The sequence below is a fragment of the Neoarius graeffei genome, chromosome 2, assembly GCF_027579695.1.
Source record: "Neoarius graeffei isolate fNeoGra1 chromosome 2, fNeoGra1.pri, whole genome shotgun sequence".
NCBI lineage: Eukaryota > Metazoa > Chordata > Actinopteri > Siluriformes > Ariidae > Neoarius > Neoarius graeffei.
The window spans coordinates 72,564,530-72,588,405 of NC_083570.1; the positions used below are offsets into that span (position 1 = coordinate 72,564,530).

Below are 23,876 nucleotides of genomic sequence, written 5' to 3' on the forward strand. Positions count from 1 at the left end.
CTTCAGAGCTCCTTCAAGGAGCGGGTGCTTAAGACGATTCTCCTCACGCCTTGATGGACTTGACTGAACGTCTCCATTCTCTAGTTTAAGGTAACTTGTTTGTGGCATGTCACACAAGAAGTATTTCCGAGTGTTTTATTAGAATATATAGGACGGTAGATATTCTCAGTGTCGATGTGTGGTGTAAAGCAGTAAAGTGTAAAGATGTCCTCTTTTTTTTTTAAACATGTCTCAACCGTCGCATTTCACCATCAGCCTTTACGCACGTCCCGTCCACTTCCGCTTAGTGAATTGTGTTGAGCTATTCAACTCATATGTTGTGACCCATCTTTTCAAAGATTTTGATATGATTTTATGTACGTGAACTGAATAAAAATACTGATGAATACGTTTGGTTTAGTTCTTGCTAAATGCTAAATTCAGACTGATTTGAATGCATTCTGTTACATACATATCAGAAAATGTGCACTGGGGATTTTATTCACTTGAAACGATGAGCAGAAAGCTAGCGTGGTTTAGACAGCCACTTATTTGATGAAATAGCCTATAAGACACGATCACACAGAGAAAATATTACCGCAAATCATTGCTGGTGTTGTTAAGACAGAAGTTAAAGCATAGAATGAAATAATGCATACGAATTTAAAAATGCAAAGACATTTTTTAAACAGGCGAAAAGATGCAAAGCAATAATTTAAAGGTGTTCTTCAGGACACAACACTGATGTCCGCTCTGGTCTCATCTTGCGTAAAATGCGCACTGGAGTGGCTTCAAACCTCATGTTGCATGTTCCACAGTGTCTTTTACCACTAGTTAAATCCCTGTATATTATGTGAGGGATCTTGGTGTCGTTTTGTTATGAAGAAACGTTTGGAAAAACAAAGAAATGAAGTGCAGGAGGTCGCAGGCTGCAGTGCGCAAACTGGCTCTGATCCGCGACCCGCCTGCAGAGAGTGTGAATGAGCTGAGGTTCCAACAGCACCAGAACATCACCTCTATTCAAAAAAAAAAAAAAAGTCGGAATTTGTCATAAATTCAAGATTAAAAAAAAAAAAGAAAAACGCAAAGTAGCTTAAGACCTGTATTATATTTCGTGCGCCAATAGGCGAGAGCAGTCAGACATGTCGCTCAATTATAGCCTATAATTTCAGAATATTTGAATATATCGCTATTATTTATTAATTTATGCAAAATAACAATGCCTTTTAGGATTGAAAACACGCCTCCAGGTAATGAACTTTATTCATCCTGACAGCGCACTTAGCCTATAGGCCACAGTATGGTATAGTTTCCTTTGTTTAACACAGACTCCACCACAGCATTTCATTTCATTATTGCTCTTATTTATTGATTCATTTTTATTTTCGCAAAGTCGTTTGAATCACAACACAATCTGCTTATTTTTTTCAAATCTGAACAGACTTTTTAACACTATATGCATGACTTGTTTTATTAACTAAAAATAGATTATACTCGATTGTATTAAAAGGTAACATTTTCAAACAAATTCATTTTTAATCTTTCCTCAAAAGTGCCAAGGAGAGGAATGAATAGACAGGGAACGCACATCATGGAAATGAAAAAAAAAAAAGAACAAAAACCTACACACACACACACACACACACACACACACACACACACACACACACACACACACACCCTTGCACAAGTATTTATGTTGGAATTCATTGCCACTGCAAATGTTCTGATATTCCTGCACCAGAAACAACCAAATGAGAAAACAAACAATCACAAAAGAAAGAAAGTGCATCCATCCAGTCAAAAAAAAGGAAACAGTCTTCTTACTGATAATACTTCTTCCTGAGGCACTATAAAAGGTATAAGGACATTTATTCAAGACAAAGTTAATTCCTACACAGACACTAACACTAATATCATTGTTTTTATTATACGTCAATAGCTAATATAATTTAATAAAGACAGAGAGAGAATGTGTTGTCGCTTTTTGTCTATGTTATCAGTCTCAGTTATCAGCCCTTAGATGCAGGTCCCTCTCCCTCTTTGCTGGCTGCTGTGGTGCCGCCCTCCTTTTTGCTGTCTGCTTTGGAGCTCCTTTTGAAAGTCCCGTTTAGGACGCTCTCTGAGCTCTGTCTCTGAAAGTGTTTCCTGGACCCCACCAAGGATGAATTGTTAACTAGTGTGTAGAGGAGATGCCAGTGTCCACGTGTTTTCTTAGCACTGGGTACATTGTTCTCTTTCTTGTTCTGTGAAACCAGTTGAATTCCTGCAACAAAATGGCCAGATAACAACCAACATTAGCTTGCTTTATGCATATGCAGATGTGCAAAAAGGAGTTAAAAGCAATCCTATGGGTATTCATCTCATCTCATTATCCCTAGCTGCTTTATCCTGTTCTACAGGGTCGCAGGCAAGCTGGAGCCTATCCCAGCTGACTACGGGCGAAAGGCGGGGTACACCCTGGACAAGTCGCCAGGTCATCACAGGGCTGACACACAGACACAGACAACCATTCACACTCACATTCACACCTACAGTCAATTTAGAGTCACCAGTTAACCTAACCTGCATGTCTTTGGACTGTGGGGGAAACCGGAGCACCCGGAGGAAACGCATGCGGACACGGGGAGAACATGCAAACTCCACACAGAAAGGCCCTCGCCGGCCACAGGGCTCGAACCTGGACCTTCTTGCTGTTAGGCGACAGCGCTAACCATTACACCACCATGCCACCCCGGGTATTCATCCATCCATTTTCTATATTGCTTATTCTACTGATGATCACAGGTTAGCTGGGTGAGCCCAATCTCTCACCCAGCTGACATTGGGTGAGACTTGTACATCCTGGACAAGTCGTCAATCTATTATGGGGCTAACACAGAGAGACAGACAGCCATTCACGCTCATATTCACAACTATGGGCAATTTTGACTAGATAGTGGACCTGATCTGCATGTCTGGACTGTGAAGCACCTGGAGGAAACCCACACAGACACAGAAACAACATGCAAACTCCACACAAAAAGGATGAGTGGTTAGTGTGAGGTGACAGTGCTAGCCACTGCACCACTTTGCCGCCCCTGTAAGGCTATTCATTTCATGAATCCCCCCCCAAAAAAACAAAACAAAACAAAACCCAAATATGTATAAATATTGCATCATTCTATTTTTTCCCTCTTAAGTCTCACAAAGGGGCTTACAGGAAAAAAAAAAGCATGTATTAGGGAGAAATGGGTTAACAGTAAATCGAACTCTATTATAATGTACATTATAGTGAATGAGGATCATCAGTGCACCGCTGCATCTTAAGGCAGCTATAACGGAATCTTCTGAGTGGAGTTAGGCTATATTGAGCCTGTCATTATCATGCTAAAAATTCAAGCCCTCTGGGTTGCATAAACATGAAACAGTCAATTAGAATGGTCCATCTGTGTAATTCGACAACCTAATGCTCATCTCTACTACACAATAGAACCTTATTCAACAGGAGTTAGGGGAATGACTGGATCTAAATACAAAGATGTCCCATAAATATTTCCAATTTGGGATGCTAAGCAATTTGTAGATGTTTAGGAATTAAAAGAGAGACCTAGAGATTAAACAGAGCTGTGCTCTTCAGAGATGGTGCACTTGCCATCTGCTTTCACTGACAATTTGTTAATTTCGATGGAAGAGAACAGCTGTCATCACGCTCTGTTTCTGTAACTGACTTCCATACAATGGAAAATGGCAAAGATATTTCAACCTTGCCTGATACAAACAGTATAAAAAGAGAGGAAAAAGTATAAACAAAATACCTGTTTATCTGGATGAGACCCTGTTCAGCAGAAATCAGATATTTAAGAGCAACAGTGAGGCCAGATAGACTCATTGAACATTATGGTCCAATTTATACTCACAAATTTAATCAGATAGATGTGTTCGCTTGCTGCGTGCAAGACAGTGTGATGAATCAATTATGTTTCAAACAATGCTGGCCAACTGCCTGGAAATACAGCCTAGATGGCCCAGGAGAAATCAAATACACAGAAACATGGCTTCACTTGTGCACACGGCTAACATTTGTTCACCATGGATCAATTCACCACAGTCCAGCAGCAGAGATACAGTGGAGTTTTTCATAAAACACATTGGATAAAAAAACCCAACCAAACAAAAAATCACCCAAAAGCTGATGTGATCAGATTTTTACCTGTATACTCGATTTCATCACTGCATAGTTAACAACATAACTAATTCAGAAACAATATTCCATAGTGTCTGTGTTCATACTCATTACATTTTATTGTTCATGATAATAAGCATAAGGTATTTTAGTTGCACAGGACCATGTCGAATGTACTGCATTATACAAAGAGCACAAAGGGATTGTATCATTGGTATCACCAACCTTCCTCCGCATTACGTGCCGCATCGCCAGTGCTTTTGTCATGGCTTGGAGACTGTAACAACAACCCGCAGAAGGCCTTCATGACTGGGTGAGACTGACTGACCTCAATCTTTAAATAATGAGCATAGCAGCGATACCCTGCAGAGCAACAGAATGGGGCATGAGTTTAAGTGTGGAAAATGCAATCTACAGACTATCGTACACTATTGTGTCTAGTGGCAATTCCATCTGCACCTTCAATATGTCTGCTTCCCAACTGCACACAGCATTCATCTCAAAAACACCTTACAGATTAAATAGCAATCACTGTCTGGGGAGGATTGAAGTGTCACATACATATGTATACACACACACACACACACACACACACGTTACAGCTTATATATTATTTAAGAAGTCTGTCTGTATGTTGTCATTTTTGCAGAAGAATTATACAAACCTTATACACCATATATATAAATTAGTGACAAAGTGACAAATTAAAGGAAAAACCAATATACAGCAGCTTTAAGGTGTCGATCCACCATGAGCTACCAAGACAAGTTTCAGTGCATCGTGGCATAGATTCTACAAGTTTCTGGAAATGTACTTGGAGGATGACTATTTAACAGTTATTCCATGAAATTGCGTCATACATGAGCTGATAGCCGACGAGGTGTGTAGCGCCGACTTGGCTATAAACCATGTATGATGAGATTGAGTGGAATAACTGTTTTATTCTATCCACATTCACTGGATTTTGAGAAACAGAACATTTTTATTTTTTGCAAAGTTGATAAATAAAAACTTTATACATAACATCTGACAAAATAATTTCTGCTTAGACTGTAAACAAACCAGCAAAATGACAGCAGCAATTTGTGAAAAATGCTATAATAAAAATTCTTAAAAAATAAAAAAGATACGTTCTTACCATCAAATACTTTTATTCCATATTTTGTTGCTTTTTTTGTATTTTTTTTGGGTTTTTGTTTTTGAGTAGAGTTTTTATTTCGTCCTCCGGTGGTTCAGCAACATGCTCCGCCATTTTGTTTTTATCTACTCATGTTATAATTTGATAAATAAAAACTTTATACATAACATCTGACAAAATAATTTCTGCTTAGACTGTAAACAAACCAGCAAAATGACAGCAGCAATTTGTGAAAAATGCTATAATAATAGTTCTTGAAAAATAAAAAAGATACGTTCTTACCATCAAATACTTTTATTCCATATTTTGTTGCTTTTTTTGTATTTTTTGGGGGGTTTTGTTTTCGAGTAGAGTTTTTATTTCGTCCTCCGGTGGTTCAGCAACACGCTCCGCCATTTTGTTTTTCTCTACTCATGTTATATGAGCTGATATCCTAGTAGTAGAGTAGCTAAACAGGGCATGTGATTGCTCATATGCAGTGAATGTGAATAGAATAAAACAGATATTCCCTCAATTGGTGTTTTGATAATGGTGGCAGAGATCCTTGTCAAACATATTTGATCAGAAATCTATAGGTGTTCAACTGGGTTGGGAACTGGTCACTGTGAACGCCAGAGCACATGATTTACATAATTTTTGTACTTATCTAATAATTCACTGAGCCCTAAATGAGGGCTTTAACATCCTGTAAGACAGCACGCTCATCAGGATAGGAATGTTTCATCATAGGATAAAGATGATCAGACATAATAGTAGTAATAATAGTATTGATATGCAGTAATTCTTTGCATTAACAGGTTAGGTGGGTCCAAACCACCTCCCACAGCATAACAGCCGCTGATTTTTCCTTCAATTTCTCAACCCTCTGTATGTATCACTCTCATCTGGCTAAAAACTAAAAAGAAAATAAAGCACTAGAGGAAGACAAGCTGGTTTATCGCTGAGCCAAGCTGCTAATTGCTGGGTTTCACATGACATCATATCCACCTCATTAGTTATTCAGAACATTAGCTGGTGGTCTACCAAAGCTCAGTTGACAAAGCGTTTGTATGAAGGTGCATTGCTTTCATGAAAAATGCCTCACGCTTGCATTGTTTTAGGTTGTTCAAATCGATTAAACCATGAAATTGATAAAAGTTTCTTCAGGGTTCCCCGTGAACTAATAAAAAAAGGGTGAACGAACACAGGATTTCACAAAAAGATGTTGAGAAAGGTGGCTTTTGAACCTCTCACTGAAATCGAAGGGAGCCGAGTCGAAGCATGCTCGAGTTTGCAGTGATCACTTTGTGAAAGGTTGGTATATCCCTCTCAGCTATGTCCTTAGTGTTTTCCAAGTACTTTTCTTGCTATGTGTCGTTATTTTACGGTACTTTTTTTAGTCACAAAGCGCTAAAGTCCCCAGCTGTTTTTTTGGTTCCTCCTCACAAAGTCCATATGCATGAAGGTCACGACAAAATTCTTACCCAGCCATACAGTTACAATGCGCCGTGATCACTTCTCCGTCTTGTTTAACTAAGATCCAGGTCTTTAAAGGGGTTTCTGATGATCTTTGTGAATGATTTCCCTGAGCAATAAGATTGAACACAAGTGAGAATCAAGCAAACTGTTGTTTGTTTACACTTGAACTTGCAGTGCTTTGTTGTAAAGACGTGAACGAAAAGCTTAAAAAAAACATACTTGCACGGGCAAAAACTACAGGATTCATTCGGCAGTGACTTGATACCGAGGTCCTTTACCCAGCCACATACAAAAAAGTTGTAAGCCTCCATACTCTTCTTTCATCTGTTTTGTGTTGCTGTTGGGCAGTTATTAAGCTCGAGGTGTGGACCTGGGTTTTAATCAGGTTTGATTGTCACTTTTATTTTCTGAGCAAGGTGCATTTACAGCTATTCCACTGTCTTCCTGATTAACATACTGTACACATACATGTGTGCACACACTGCCAGAGCTGGGTCAGAACACTACCATGCTGCTTTGTGGGGTGGGGAGGAGGGTTATAATAAAAAAAAAAAAATGACAGTGACAATGGCTTTTCTTTTGTCAATTCAGTTGTGTTTAATTTCATAACATTCTACCAGGTGTTTATTCTACAGGTTCTACAAACTAGTCAGCAAATGCAGTTGGTTGTTTCAGAGGCATTAGGTTTTGTAAGCGTTGTGCCAATAATACAACAATGCATTGACAGAAAATGCACTTTTAATACTGAAGTATTTTTAAAAGCAAATACTTCAGTACTTTAACTTAAGTAAAAATTTGACTGTACAACTTTCACTTGTACCGGAGTAACATTAGACCAGTGGGATCTGTACTTTGACTTAAGTAATGAAGTTGGGTCCTTTGTCCACCTCTGGCTAGTCGTTTGCACTAAGGCAGCTGTTTAGACCACCAGCTATTTCACTTCCGGTAAAACCGCTAAGAAAAGTCACGTGACTGAAACCCAGCAATACAATCTGATGTACCTGTGTCAAAAGCTTCCACATTGCGGTTGAGAAGGCTGATGTCCATGCGGCCCAAATGGACAATATTAAAAAGAGCTGTGATGACCAACCTCCAAATTCCCACCAACACACCCACCAGTACATTGACAGGAAATAGCAGGTAGGTCAGAAGGAACAGACATCCCCTACAGAGACCAGCAAAAGACATTTACTTTTTAAGGTAGAATTAAACAGAATCAACAGGGTGTCTGCAGATATTGTCCAATCAAATGCAATACTTTTAAAGACTTTTACAAAGTCACTTTATGAAAAACAAACACAAAAAACCTAATTAAATTTAATTTTATCCCATATATAGAAAAACGTCAAAATAAATGCCATGTACAATTATTATGCAGCAACAAAAGGAAAAAAATTACAACATATTCCACCAAAGTGTGTTTAAAAAGTATTTCTGTAGCAGAGAATGGTGTCATCTATATTCAACATATGTTCATCATCTGGTCGCTAACAATAGCGTTGGTTTAATGCATGTTCCTGCCTCGTGCAAATAATCTGTATTATCAAAAGAAAATTCAAATTTATAGGCCTATGAAAACACATAAAATGGTGCCAGGTTAAAAATATCCATCCATCCATAACCGCTTATCCTGTGTAGGGTCGCAGGCAAGCTGGAGCCTATCCCATCTGACTATGGGCGAGAGGCGGGGTACACCCTGGACAAGTCTCCAGATCATCGCAGGGCTGACACATAGAGACAAACAACCATTCACACTCACACTCACACCTACGGTCAATTTAGAGCCACCAATTAGCCTAACCTGCATGTCTTTGGACTGTGGGGGAAACCGGAGCACCCGGAGGAAACCCACGCAGACACAGGGAGAACATGCAAACTCCACACAGAAAGGCCCCCATTGCCCACTGGGCTCAAACCCAGAACCTTCTTGCTGTGAGGCGACAATGCTAACCACTACACCACCATGCCACCCAGGTTAAAAATATTTGTAGCTTAAAATCGAAGACAATATACACTTGAATTTAAGAAAATTCAACACATTAAGTTACTTATAAATTGTGGTTTCAGATAAAGTTGAGACAACATGCAATAGTTTAATAGTTATAAAAAAGACCATCCTTCTAACTGAAAGCTACATTATTTCATACTGGGCATGGAATGTCCTTACCTGTTAGTTAAGTCTTGTGTTCCAGCTTCCTTTTTAATGAAGAAGAACCTGGATGCAAGGTGCTGGATAAGCACAGTCAGTAACAACATCAGCCAGAATGGCCTGGACATGGAGACACAGCATGGAAGAGAGGATTGGTTTTAAACAGCATTTCTTTACATGCTGTAGTTTATAGATTAGGAAGTGAGCTTGAGTAGTGCACTTCAGGATAGTGTCATGACCCTGGACATAGTGTGGAGACAGAAGAGACTAACAGCTCAAAATCACTGACCAGTACTATGAGGATGTATTATAATCATCCTCATCGACAGTGATGTCAAACTGTACTCACCACATTCTGCCAATGATGTGGAAGAACAAAAGATTCTTTCCATATAAGATGGGAATGATGATGAAGAACACAGCAAACAGAAAGCAAATGAAGAACACCAGAGTCTGAATGACCATGCCTGGATGAGAACAGACACAGAGAGGTATATTATTACACATATACATTATTTGATAGATGTAGGAAAGAATGGGTTATATTAGTGGATGAGTTAGAAATTCATGCTTAAAGATCTGATGACACGTTTTTGACATCTTTGGCGATGTTTTATAACATAAAAAGTAATTCCCGATGATCCATATATTCATTCACGAAGGTGCCTATTTTACAAGTTATGATTAAAAAACGCGGCTATTTGGGCAAATTTGACGGGGCTGCAGCACCCAGGAGATGAAAGAGGAGGAGGGGCTATATGACATCAGCGAAAGAATCTTCCTCCTCACTTACCAGTTTGTTGTTGATGCGACAGGTGTTCAGTTTGTCATTATTAGTATTATTATTATACATTATACATTATATATATATATATATATATATATATATATATATATATATATATATATATATATATATATATAGTTATTATGCCTTCGTGTTGTGTTGCTGACTTTTGCTCCAAAACCCACAAGGATGGGGTAAGTTTATTCAAGTTTCCCAGAGATCCCGAGGTGCATGCGAAGTGGGTGAAGCAAGTCAGGCGCACTCGTGACAAGTGGGAGCCCTCACCAACATCTGTCCTGTGCTCTGAACACTTCGATTTGGATTGTTTTGACACCCGTCCCAGCTTAAAAGAATCTCTTGGGTGTGCAGTTCAGCACAAACGTGTGTTACTACCATCAGCAGTGCCTACAGTATTCCGGAGGGGGTCTACTAGTAGCTATGCCGGATCCAGCAGTCGCCTGGATATTTTGCTTCATTCAAGGATAAAACTAAGAAGCCATAAACTAGAAGACGTGCCTGCCAATATTATCCTAAATGTATCACGGATCAGGCATAGTCGTAAGCTTACTATGTTAGCCGTTTGCATGCTCCATTAGGAACTATGTATTCAGTGTAGCATACGCCTTACATGATATAAGCAGTGTTTACACATGCAAGACAACAATACACAATATTAAAATATTGATTCCGTAACATTTTGAACAAATATGGGTTGACCTACCAATCCTTGTTATCCAACCTTGTGGTGTTCGTCAATGCTGGGCTGTCTGCCTGTCCGCTGTCCATCTCGGAGTTGGAGTCACTCTCAAATTGGTGCACAGTAAAGGCCAATTTATGCTGACAACCCAGTCCTCGCAGATAGCGTCGCAGACAGTGTCTGCGTAGCCCCCCCACCTTCGCAGATGCTCTGCGCGCACCTCCCAAAAATTGTGACCACCGCAGAAGCCTTGCAGACAGCGTTGCAGACAAGAAGGCTCTGATTGGTCCACTCTACATCCGCTGTACACGCACTTCCGCTTCCCTACTTTCCCGGTTTGTTTTGTTTTCACGACCGCCATTTTTAAAAACACGAGCGAAGATGGAGCAGCATGAAGAGCAGTTGATCGAGGAAGTGAGGAAGTACATACATCTATATGACTCCAGTTCTAGTCATTATAAGTAACCGGAGGATAAACACTCCACTAACCACACCCACCAACTACTCCTAGCGATTTCGCGACTTCGCGCCCCCTTGCGTTGTGGCAGTGAATAACATCGCGCACGCCTATTACTCCCTGCTCAACAATAAATTACAACTGTCTGTGAAAAGCTATCTGCGAAAGCCTTGTCGCAAGAGCATGCAGAGGCCTTAACAGGTTCAAACCTGTACGGTTGGATGCACCCGTGTTCGTCATCACTAGATTCTTCCGATCTATCCCACTCACAACACAATTCTAGACTCCCAGAAGAGGAAGAGCTAGCACTAGAGAGTTCACCGGCGTTTTCATGCACCATTTCCATTGAGTAGAACCAGAGTAGAACAGCCAGTGAACCGCAGCGTGTTCTTCCGCTGACGTCACAGCATGGCCGCGAGCCACGGACCCAGTTTTCTTGCGCTGTGCAATTAAAAGTTGGATATTCATGTAACAACAGCTTCTTTTCATGTAATTATAACAGAAATCTAACATGTTTGCCATGTTGTATAGTTTATTTAAGAAATTGCATAGAGTCATGTTCGTGTCATCAGATCTTTAAACGGGCAATTCCATGTAAATGTCAACCTCACCATGCGAAAATAAAGCAACATGTAATACATCAAAACCACTCCCAGAGATATCACCTAGGCCTGTATTTTACAGATGTGAATAAGTTGAACCAATTTGTAACTAACCTAATATGTCCCTGTCAGTCTTTCTTTCTTATAATGTAAAACCCAAGCTAAAGTCAACTTTGATCATGTACAATTCTGTATTATTGCCACAAGCCACAGAAATGTATGCTAAAATCCACAAAACAGCAAAACAATGGCCATCCTAAATACTATTTAAGAATTTTGATAGTTTTAGCTGATATTTAGAGAGTTTTTCAAAGGGTTATGGTGGTTAAATTGCTGATTTTCTAAACATATGCCATGTCTATTTCAGACGCGTCACATCCATAACGGAATTTCGTCACATCCATAACGCTGACTTTTCCTTCCGAAACTCTGCATGAAATACAAAATATTTTAAACAAAGATTTTTTAATATTCACCTTGGACCCCTCTATCAAATGGATATCTCCATTTCGACATTAGGTTTACAATTTCACAGAGTTTGATAAAAACGTACAGTCACCCAAGAAAAGTGATACTTTTTCTGTCACATCCATAACGCATCTTTTATTGGCATTTTCTGGCATGCCCTAGATGTACTATGGGAATTGTTCTTGTTCTATCACTTCTCCAGTATGGTACAGCCTTAAAATATGCAACACCTGTTTAAATACTGGGAGACAATAAAACATGCACTGGGTCATTTGTTGCCATTTTGAGTTCAAGTGTCACGTCCATAACGCTGGAATTGCTCAAACCCTAGTTCCAGACTTACTTTTCTCAACCTAGTGAAGACAAATCTTTCAAACTAACTTGACAGTATTTACAGAATAATTCATAGTAAATACAGAAAATTATGCTCCAAGATAAATAATAAATAATATGTTGGGACTCAAGGGGTTAACATGAAATTGATGAAAACATTTTTTTATACAAAAACATTCTTCATATGAAAATAAAATAACATGACCCTTCCAACTGGAAAGAGAGGGGGGAAAAAGAATGCTTACAAAAATCTAGAGTTAAATTTACCCAGACAAATAAATGCGGCTTGGTAGCTGGTATAGCCCATCCAGCACACCAGGGCAGGACGTGATGGTCTTATGTTCCTCTGGCAGTTATACACATTGTAGATATCCCCTCTGTACAGCCCCCTCAGATTGGACCTGAATTCACAAATATGTAATTTTAGGAGTTAAAAAGAGTCCTGCTGTATGAGGAATATAATGAGGATGTATGAAGCAATTTGAATGAAAATTGCTGTGATACAATTAAAACAGACTCAATTTGAGAACCCATTATTTTTAGCTTGTAGTTTGTAAATTAGGGTCAAATAAAGTCTGCTCCCACTGGCAGTAATTGTTATCACTGAGAACACAATACCTTCCACTATTAGTTCTCTCTCTCTCTCTCTCTCTCTCTCTCTCTCTCTCTCTCCCCCCTCTCTCTTTGAGAGAGAAGAGAGAGAAAGATGCACTCATGTATGAGAATATAGCATTTCTGTGACAAGTAAATATTATATGCATTTTTGCCATACCTGTGCAAGACCATGGACCTCATAAACATGATCAAATTAACCAAGCAGGTCAGGGTTACTGCTGAGACATAGCATACTGAAACAACAAAAAACACACAGAGACCACACTCTCAGCACTTTTCACTGCTGTCTGATTAGCAAGTAAGCTCTGCTATGGTCCATCAATCTGCTCTGCTGACTCCATCACTATTCTCCAATTGTAATTTGTGTATGTGGGCTCACGCATGTTTTTGGGCACACAGTATAGATTTACACAGGTATATATAAGGAGGAGAGGGACAGTGGATTTATAGGCTAAGCAATGGATCCTTTACAGGCTTCTGAGCAATATATATATATATATATATATATATATATATATATATATCATATCATCTCATTATCTCTAGCCGCTTTATCCTTCTACAGGGTCGCAGGCAAGCTGGAGCCTATTCCAGCTGACTACGGGTGAAAGGCGGGGTACACCCTGGACAAGTCGCCAGGTCATCACAGGGCTGACACATAGAAACAGACAACCATTCACACTCACATTCACACCTACGGTCAATTTAGAGTCACCAGTTAACCTAACCTGCATGTCTTTGGACTGTGGGGGAAACCAGAGCACCCGGAGGAAACCCACACAGACACGGGGATAACATGCAAACTCCACACAGAAAGGCCCTCGCCGGCCACGGGGCTCGAACCTGGACCTTCTTGCTGTGAGGAGACAGCGCTAACCACTACACCACCGTGCCGCCCTATATATATATATATATATATATATATATATATATATATATATATATATTTTTTTTCAGTTGGCAGGAAGCTTAATATAATTAGACTACAGGCAGCTTCCTCTGCTGAGCACAGAAGCCTCTGAGTCAGTGAGAGTGTATCCTGAATGGCTTCTCAGTTATACGGTGGAGTTAACATACTCAACAATACCAAATATCAAAAATGAAAAAAAAAGTATTAAAGCAGCAGTGAGGAAATGGTCAAATTTGACATGACAGCTCTGATTTTCTGAACAGTCTGCATGCAAAGCCAGTCCGGTAATTTTTTTTTTCCATGAAAGATTCAGAATCATTCTGAACTTACCCTCAACACACCACATGTAGTACACGACTATCTTAACCACCTCTTTCCGATCATCTGACAGAATTATATTAAAACCAGCCAGGAGAAATGCAATGTCTTCGTTCACTCCTTTTCGGACAATCTGGAGAGTGGGCACTACTCCAATGACCAGCAAGAGGGCCATCTGATAGAACATGTGCAAACAGCATATAATTAGGCATGTAGTAATCCTACAGTAAATAATACAAATGTCTTTACTAGGGAGTTAGAAAAATACACACCTGATAAAGAGCAATAGATGCAACAACCAGAGAGATGGCTAACTTCAGAGGGAACCTAAATACTGGAGAAAAAAAACAAACAAAAAAAATTAATAAAATTATGACTAAGCAGACATTACCACCTAACACTAGCATACGTAAAAAGTGGTAGTTACCCTCTTTAGGTGTGTATATGTAAGACTTGAATGCGTAAGTGATTCTTTCAACCAGCTTGGGTCTAGAGCTGCTTGAACTGAAAAAGAAGAACACAAATAAGGACAATCATGTAGCTATTAAGTTGAGAATTATCACATCCATCCCTTTTCCAGCAGTTAAATAAGGCTCATAGTACAACCTCATTTCCAAAAATTTGGGACACTGTGTAAAATATAATTTAAAACAGAATGCAAGGATTTGCAAATCACTGAACCCCTATAGATCATTGAAAACATTACAAAGACAACATATCAAATGCTGAAACTGAGAAATTTTATTGTTGGTTGAAAAAAAAATGCTGATTTTGAAGTTTATGTCAGCAACACATTTCAAAAAATTTGGGACAGGGGCATGTTTACCAATGTGTTGCATCAACTCTTTTTAAAAAAATTTTATTTTAACAACATTCTGTAAACATTTGGGAACTGAGGAGTGCCGAGTTTCCCAAAAGCATTGTCGCACAAAGATCATTGTTAAATGGTAGAGCAAGTAGCACAATGAACACTCTCGCTCTTAGTTAAGATGCTCTTAGCATTAAGAGGTTTTTGGGAAACTCGCCAGTGATCAGTTGATGTAGTTCTGAAAGAGAAAATCATCCTGTTCTTGCCTGATATAGGATTTCAGCTGCTCAACAGTTCGGGATCTCCTTTGTCATATTTTTCATTTCATATAATGTGCCAAATGATTGCAGGCAGGCCAGTTTAGCACCCAGACTCTTTTACCATGCAGTTGTAATACATGCAGAATGGAATTGTCTTGCTGAAATAAGCAAGGCCTTCCCTGAAAAAGATGTCATCTGGATGGCATCATGTTGCTTTAAAACCTGTACATATCATTCAGCGTTAATGGTGCCTTCGCAAATGTGCAACCTGTGCCATTCCATGTGCAATAATGCCCCTCATACCATCACAGATTCTGGCTTTTGAACTGTGCACTAATAACAAGCTGGATGACCCCTCTCCTCTTTAGCCTGGAGGACATGGTGTCCATAATTTCTTAAATGAATTTAAATTTTGATTTGTCAGACCACAGAACAGTTTTCCAGTTTACCTACAGTAAGTCCATCATAAATGAGCTCAGGCCCAAAGAAGGTGGCAGTGTTTCTGGATACTGTTCATATATATTTTCTTCATGGTAGAATTTTAACTTGCATTTGTGGCTGCAATGACAAACTGTGTTCACAGATGATGGTTTTCAGAAGTCTTTCTGAGCCCATGCAGTGATTTCTACTACAGAGTTTTTAATGCAGCGTCACCTGAGGACTTGAAGATCACAGACATCCAATATTGGTTTTCGGCCTTGTCTCTTGCATAGAGAGATTTCTCTGGGTGTTCTGAATCTTTTACTGATATTATGTACCATAGATTATGAACTATAGTTCTCCAAATTCTTTGGAATGTTACACTGAGTAACGTTATTCTTAAATTGTTGCACTGTTTGCCCACACAGTCTTTTACAGAGTGGTGAACCCCTCTCCATAGCTTCTCTGGGATGCTCTTTTTATACCCAATCATCTAACTGACTTGTTGCCAATTAACCTCACTAATTGTGAGATGTTTCACGAGGTGGTGTTTTTTTTTTAAGCATTACACAACTTTTCCAGTCTTCTGTTCGACATGTCCCAACTTTTTTGAATCATGTTGCTGGCATTAAATTCAAAATGAGCATCTCATCTCATTATCTCTAGCCGCTTTATCCTGTCCTACAGGGTCGCGGGCAAGCTGGAGCCTATCCCAGCTGACTACGGGCGAAAGGCGGGGTATACCCTGGACAAGTCGCCAGGTCATCACAGGGCTGACACATAGACACAGACAACCATTCACACTCACGGTCAATTTAGAGTCACCAGTTAACCTAACCTGCATGTCTTTGGACTGTGGGGGAAACCGGAGCACCCAGAGGAAACCCACGCAGACACGGGGAGAACATGCAAACTCCGCACAGGAAGGCCCTCGCCGGCCATGGGGCTCGAACCCGGACCTTCTTGCTGTGAGGCGACAGCGCTAACCACTGCACCACCATGCCGCCCCAAAATGAGCATATTCATCTCATCTCATTATCTGTAGCCGCTTTATCCTTCTACAGGGTCGCAGGCAAGCTGGAGCCTATCCCAGCTGACTACGGGCGAAAGGCGGGGTGCACCCTGGACAAGTCGCCAGGTCATCACAGGGCTGACACATAGACACAGACAACCATTCACACTCACACCTACGGTCAATTTAGAGTCACCAGTTAACCTAACCTGCATGTCTTTGGACTGTGGGGGAAACCGGAGCACCCGGAGGAAACCCACGCGGACATGGGGAGAACATGCAAACTCCGTACAGAAAGGCCCTCGCCGGCCCCAGGGCTCGAACCCAGGACCTTCTTGCTGTGAGGCGACAGCGCTAACCACTACACCACCGTGCCGCCCCAAAATGAGCATATTAAAAAAATAAATAAAATTGCTAATCATTAGTGCAAACAAACTTTCCATGAACTGGACATTTCCACAAGGTGACAATCAAATGGCAAGACTGCTCATTTATAATTTTCTGCTCATTCGATTTGCTTTGTTACAGAGTTTATATTATTTTGTTAATGCAGCCTACATTACCACTAATTATCACACTCAAAAGAACATCACTTCATGTAAAATGAATAGCCACAATCCTGTTAAGTTGGGTTGTTGTATGATTTGCCTGAATTACAGTGTGGTTATTCAGACTGAAAAATCACTTCCACATAGACAATAGCCATCAGATTTCACATATTGTCCCAAGCTGATTAGTGGAAGAGGTGAGTTATTGTCGAGATGTTTTGCTCTAGACCAAAAAAAAAAACTTCTTTTTTTCAGCTATCAGTCCACTGAAAGATGTGTGGGTGGAAGAGAGGAACCAGCAGTTATACATGCCGTAAAGTGTAAAACTACACACCCATGAATTATAGATACAGGTATGAAAATGACTCCAATTTGATTCAAATTCATCAGATAAATAGATTTTTGCATTCACACAGCTCTGACAAAAAATAAGATCTTGGTCACATTCAGCCAAACAATACAACAAGTATTTCACACGTTCAAGTTGCATTGTGAATATATTTGATTAGCTACTGTATCTTAGCAAAGATGATCCCTTTATATGATTCATTTTATAGAAAACATCTGAACAATCCTCAATAAGTCAGGTTCCTTAATCTTATTTACATACTCTTTGTGATATTTAGCTACAAGTTGGTTAACAGAAAATATTGCATAGCCCACACCATCTAACCTGGCCTGAGATGCTTTCTTCTTTTTGAGGATGTTCTTTACATAGTCTGTGTAGTAGCTGTTCTTTAGGTCCTGTGAGACAAAATTAAAATAAATCAACAGGAAATCAACTAATTTACTGTAACACATGCCTTCACATGACATTTATTTACAAGGTGCCGATTGCAATCTAAATTTATTTAATCAAATATAGTCATGAGTTCTAATTTAAAAGGTGATTAAGAAAAGATATTTGCCATCAGCTGCATCCTACCATGTACATTTTTGCAAAGAATAGCCTAATAAGAGCACCATTGTTCTGTATCTGTGGGAAAGTAACACAATGCCTGTTTAATCTACTCTGGCACGGACCAGAACACAATCCCAGAAAGCTGCTTATTATGATTAGGCAGTGGAATGACATTCTGGTGATTACACACAGTTTTACACCTTGCACTGTGGTTAATAATTAAGCTGTATTATTTATGATTATGAACTTACGTGCTTATGTTTTTCACATGTCCACAGGCAGTGAAATCAGGAAAACACAGCTCTTACAAATGTACTTGTCTGAGAGAGCTCAAATGCCACCATGACAAATTCTAGGCCTCAAATATGCATGACACGTTTTTTTAATCCCACAAAAACACTCAGTCTGGTCCCAGGCCATTTACACATCAGTGGCAATGCACACACCCACCTCAAAGGGATCGCTTTTCTCTTTTCCTTTAAAGCCCTTAAAAAGGAGAAGAGGATACTGGAAACTGAGAAATGCCAAACAGGCAATCTCTGGCAGGCTGCTCAACAGGGAATGATACTTATATATCTGCAGAGGACAAACAGAAGAAATAACATCAACAAATGTCTTACTTTTATATACCTTGGGCTAAGAATAGTTTGAGCTTCTCAAATGCATTATAATTTTTATTAAGCAAATTGCTTATTGCAAATCCTGATTATTGCACGTCTTACTTATTCTAGTTCTTTAAAAATAATAAAACTGACAAGGACCACAAGCCTATTTACACAATCATCTGTTTAGTTTACATCTTTTACTTATTTATTTAGCCTTTTTGGATTAGCTAGAGCGGGCGGCACGGTGGTGTAGTGGTTAGCGCTGTCGCCTCACAGCAAGAAGGTCCGGGTTCGAGCCCCGTGGCCAGCGAGGGCCTTTCTGTGCGGAGTTTGCATGTTCTCCCTGTGTCTGCGTGGGTTTCCTCCGGGTGCTCCGGTTTCCCCCACAGTCCAAAGACATGCAGGTTAGGTTAACTGGTGACTCTAAATTGACCGTAGGTGTGAATGTGAGTGTGAATGGTTGTCTGTGTCTATGTGTCAGCCCTGTGATGACCTGGCGACTTGTCCAGGGTGTACCCTGCCTTTCGCCCGTAGTCAGCTGGGATAGGCTCCAGCTTGCCTGCGACCCTGTAGAACAGGATAAAGCGGCTAGAGATAATGAGATGAATGAGATGGGATTAGCTAGATTAGATTCTGCCAGAAACAACAATGATTGACAAATACACTGCAGCTGACTTGAAGGTAGAACAAATAATTGTATGTCTTCATTAAGAACATTCATTAAGAATGCAATAAACAATTGAGGTAATAGAGTGAAGAAATTATAGATCCTGTTTATTACAGTGCAAGAAGGAGGTCTGAATCTGACACCATTCAGATTCACCAAAAAACATGAGTTGGAAAGGATACCTGACCACAAATCCCAACATAATCCACTTCTCGCTAACCTGAGATTCACTAGATTCTGTCAGATGAACATCTTACATAATGTTGTAAAGATAATAACATCAACTCAACCATTAACAACGCCAAGACAAATTCAGAGAACCAACTTGTGGTGTTTTGGGGCAGTCGACTTTATGCCAGATGAGGATGCCCAGATGTGTCCAAGACAACAGAGTGCCCAGCACATAGCCGACCATGATGTGGAGGGTACCACAAGCCAGCAAGGGGTAATACAAAGCAGGGTAGTAGAACAGAGCAAGGATCAGCCAATACTCTGAGAAAATCAATAACAAATAACAAATGAATACCATTTGTTTGACAGTTTCGCACAAAAATGTTGGTACATTTGTTATCTTTAATGCAAGTTACACTATTAGTTAAACCTATGAGAAACATAGATAATAAATCTAGGAATATGTTCAGTAACATAACTATGTGTATCAGTGCAGTTGTTCAAAGAGCCAGGTAAGGAGTCATTAGTCATCCTCTCATGTGAATAGAGCCTGTTTTTGGATAGGGGCCATTTTGTGAAAAAGTAAAGTTCATTTGATAGTTCCCGTGCAGACATGACTCACTTTGCCTCTGGTTCATATCATCGTTACCAGTTATGTTTCCCAACTTCCTTGGTGGTCTCAAACATTAACAGAAGGGTCACTTGAACTATGATTGTTTCCAATCCCACAAACATTATTTTATATTAACATCAAACTATGAAGAATCCTGACAGCTATCTTGTTCAATAAGGATGACTCCCCATACCTTTGTTTTGTGCATCCTTGGTAAAGGGCAGTGGGCTTGGGGATAGAACCAGTCTAACAAGCCTGCAGAAAAGGACTCCAAACACAGCCACAGACAATGCTTTGTGCTGTGTATGCTCTAAAAAATTCACAGGGCTTGAGAAAGAAAAGGAATGTTGAGTCATAGATACGATAATAAAGAAATGAACCAATAGCTCATTTGGATTTAAAAACAGTTCATTTATTTCAGTTCAATGTAAAGTAAGTATGATGTTGAAGAAGGTCATTGCTTTGACCACTCTGAGCTCACCCGAGTAAAGCTGGAATTCCTTTTAGACCGCCTACAACTTTCTGCCGCCTTGCCAACATCACCAGGATCAGCATGACCACAAACTACACAGATAGACAGAAGAGGAAAATCTTGAGCAATCTACTCCTGCCAAAATCCAATCATAACCCACCTTTGAACTAATTGCTCTATTGCTTCCCATTTCAAATTAAAATAACAGGCCTTCATCAGAGGAAAAGAAAATAGATTCTTCTTCAAAACAAGGTCATGTGATGTGGCTCTGTCCTCCATTAATCAAGTTCAATGAACAGTGGACTGGGATCGGTGACCTGCCATGACCTATCACAGGACTATCCAGAGCCTCAAAAGCATGCTAGGGGTTGGCCTGACCCTACCACATGGACAATCACATTTATAAAAAAACATCAAATATGCTAGAATGACGGCTGTGACCTCGTGTCAGTAGGAAGCCCAGGAACTATGCATTATAAGTGATAACCACTTCTAATGTTTCCTTTTAGGTTTTACATGATTGGCCCACCCAAATAGCAACATGCTAAATATTTGCTAAACTTGGAAACCAAAATGTATTATTTTATTCCTTGTTCTATAATCAGCTTCCAATGACAGGGTTATTTTATAGAAGAAAGACATCAAACACAAGGATGAATAAAGCATATTAAAAGAAAAAAACATTATATACAGTAGTGCTTGAAAGTTTGTGAACACTTTAGAATTTTCTATATTTCTGCATAAATATGACCTAAAACGTCATCAGATCTTCACACAAGTCCTAAAAGTAGATAAAGAGAACCCAGTTAAACAAATGAGACAAAAATATTATACTTGGTCATTTATTTATTGAGGAAAATGATCCAATATTACATATCTGTGAGTGGCAAAAGTATGTGAACCTCTAGGATTAGCAGTTAATTTGAAGGAGAAATTAGAGTCAGGTGTTTTCAATCAGTGAGCTGACAATCAGGTGTGAGTGGGCACCCTGTTTAATTTAAAGAACAGGGATCTATCAAAGTCTGATCTTCACAACAATGAATTCTGAATTTTACCAGCAAGTTCTAAAGGAAAATGTCAGGACATCTGTCCATGAACTGAATCTCAACAGAAGGTGGGTCATGCAGCAAGACAACGACCCTAAGCACACAAGTCATTCTACCAAAGAATAGTTAAAGAAGAATAAAGTTAATGTTTTGGAATGGCCAAGTCAAAGTCCTGACCTTAATCCAATCGAAATGTTGTGGAAGGACCTGAAGTGAGCAGTTCATGTGAGGAAACCCACCAACATCCCAGAGTTGAAGCTGTTCCGTATGGAGGAATGGGCTAAAATTTCTCCAAGCTGGTGTGCAGGACTGATCAACAGTCCTGCACACCTGGGGATAGATTAGGGATAAAATTAGCTCATGTTTTAAGTCGTTCAAATTCTGTAAAGCTGCTTTGTGACAATGTTTATTGTTAAAAGCGCTATACAAATAAACTTGACTTGACTTACCAGAAGCATTTAGTTGCAGTTACTGCTGCACAAGGGGGTCACACCAGATACTGAAAGCAAAGGTTCACATACTTTTGCCACTCACAGATATGTAATATTGGATCATTTTCCTCAATAAATAAATGACCAAATATAATATTTTTGTCTCATTTGTTTAACTGGGTTCTCTTTATCTACTTTTAGGACTTGTGTGAAAATCTGATGATGTTTTAGGTCATATTTATGCAGAAATATAGACAATTCTAAAGTGTTCACAAACTTTCAAGCACCACTGTCGGTGTGTGAATGTGAAGGATCAGAGATTTTATCTCAGACAAGACTCACAGATATGGCTGTGATGCATATGTAGGAGAGACTTTCATCAGCTTTTGAGTCACATGGTGGGATAACTCTGGAAATTTCACAAAAACAAAGTATTTATCATAAGCTGCTGTGATCCAAGCTGCTTACGCAGAACCCTGGGGAGCAAACCTCCCTTTCCTCTTAGCCGTGCTAAACTTTAACTGCTTGACCATTCTAAGCCTGAATTGTACATTTAACTGATACACAAAGCAACTGAGGTTAAACTATACCTTACATTTCCAAATTGCTGGGATGAGCAAAAAATGAATTAAACTAAAACAATGACAAAAGGAGCTGTGTAAATACTTAGACTACTCATACAATGAATTATATTAGGAATGGTTGAGATGAAACTAATGTACAACATGAATATTTGGAGTCTCGTATTGAGGACGCAAACAGTATATTCAAGTATAAATCAAACAGTATATTCCTTTAAGTGGGAACAGAAAGTTAGATGATAGGCTTGATAATGAAAGGCAAATTTCAGTGGCAGAACAGAATTTTTTTTAAATACTATGAATGAATTATGCTTTCCCACTGGATTCAACATGTCAGCAAGCCAGTAGTAAAAAAGGTTGAAGTCAGTGAAACAGGAAGATATTTTTTTCTATTGAATTAGTTCTCTCCATTATGACTCTTATAAACTTACAACATACAGTAAGTGTGATTATATCAATGTTCATTTTGAAACATTGTATGTATGAATAAAATGTATGAGAAATAATGTACAAAAATACAGGAAAAAAAAAAACACTGGTAAGTACATGAAAAGGAATTACTTACTCCATAGGAGGCTTAGTGGGTACGGCATTATCATAAAAATCTGGATAATCATAGTAATCTTCCTTTGCAAGTTCTGCACTCATTATTCTGTTTTAAGGACCAAAACAGATGTATCAGTATCAAAGAAATCCAGAAATTGAGACAAAGTGGACTTCTCTTCTCTCTTCCTTCTTCCTGTGGGACGCACAAAACACTTTTCTCCTGTTCACTTACACTGTGCAAGAAGAAAAAAAAAGCTCCCTTCAGAGTTTGGTATTGTGGAGTCCTGTGTTCCCTGTGGTCTTTCCCTTCTTCACTTTCTTTCTCTCTCTCTCTTTCTGTTCAGGTGCTTAATCCTGCTGTAGCAGAGAGTTGTGAAAAATAGTACAGTATCAGCAGGCCTTTGTTTTCGAATTTAGATTACCACCACACTGGAAGCCTAGAGAGTAGAAACCAAAGATAAAGAAAGAAGAGAAATAACGAAAATATGAAAATAAAGAGAGCTATGCAAATAAGGGGCAGTCAGTTTATCCTGACACCTGTGGCTTACTGAGACTAGATGACCTTCCAGGGGTGGGCTGCTGTCTGAGCAGCCAGCGCGAAGAGTATCATAAAGCACAGGAATTTTACAAAACACTGAGCTGTAAAGTGGTGCTTGAAAGTTTGTGAACCCTTTAGAATTTTCTATATTTCTGCATAAATATGACTTAAAACATCAGAT

The 23,876-nt window shown here is 39.3% G+C and overlaps 1 protein-coding gene across 1 annotated transcript; it reads right to left on the bottom strand.

Annotated features, from left to right (window-relative positions):
• Positions 1-1,991: 1,991 nt before the first annotated feature.
• stra6 (signaling receptor and transporter of retinol STRA6) lies at positions 1,992-23,259 on the bottom strand. The gene is made up of 17 exons (XM_060903371.1): positions 23,177-23,259; positions 22,373-22,439; positions 20,563-20,645; positions 20,275-20,408; positions 19,623-19,789; positions 18,476-18,601; positions 17,798-17,868; positions 14,504-14,580; positions 14,349-14,410; positions 14,089-14,251; positions 13,006-13,081; positions 12,501-12,634; positions 9,239-9,356; positions 8,908-9,009; positions 7,742-7,905; positions 4,370-4,507; positions 1,992-2,245 (listed from the first exon to the last, which is right to left on the bottom strand). The coding sequence occupies exons 1-17, from the start codon at positions 23,257-23,259 to the stop codon at positions 1,992-1,994; spliced, it is 2,019 nt and encodes a 672-aa protein (XP_060759354.1).
• Between the last annotated feature and the right edge of the window lie 617 nt (positions 23,260-23,876).

Excerpts from the sequence above, each read along its gene's own strand:
- stra6 (XM_060903371.1), bottom strand. The coding sequence starts at position 23,259 with ATGAGTGCAGAACTTGCAAAGGAAGATTACTATGATTATCCAGATTTT. Across the intron at positions 9,010-9,238 it reads CACATCATTGGCAGAATGTG|GCCATTCTGGCTGATGTTGT; the intron begins GTGAGTACAGTT and ends CTCCATGTCCAG. Across the intron at positions 2,246-4,369 it reads GGCACGTAATGCGGAGGAAG|GAATTCAACTGGTTTCACAG; the intron begins GTTGGTGATACC and ends ATTTTGTTGCAG.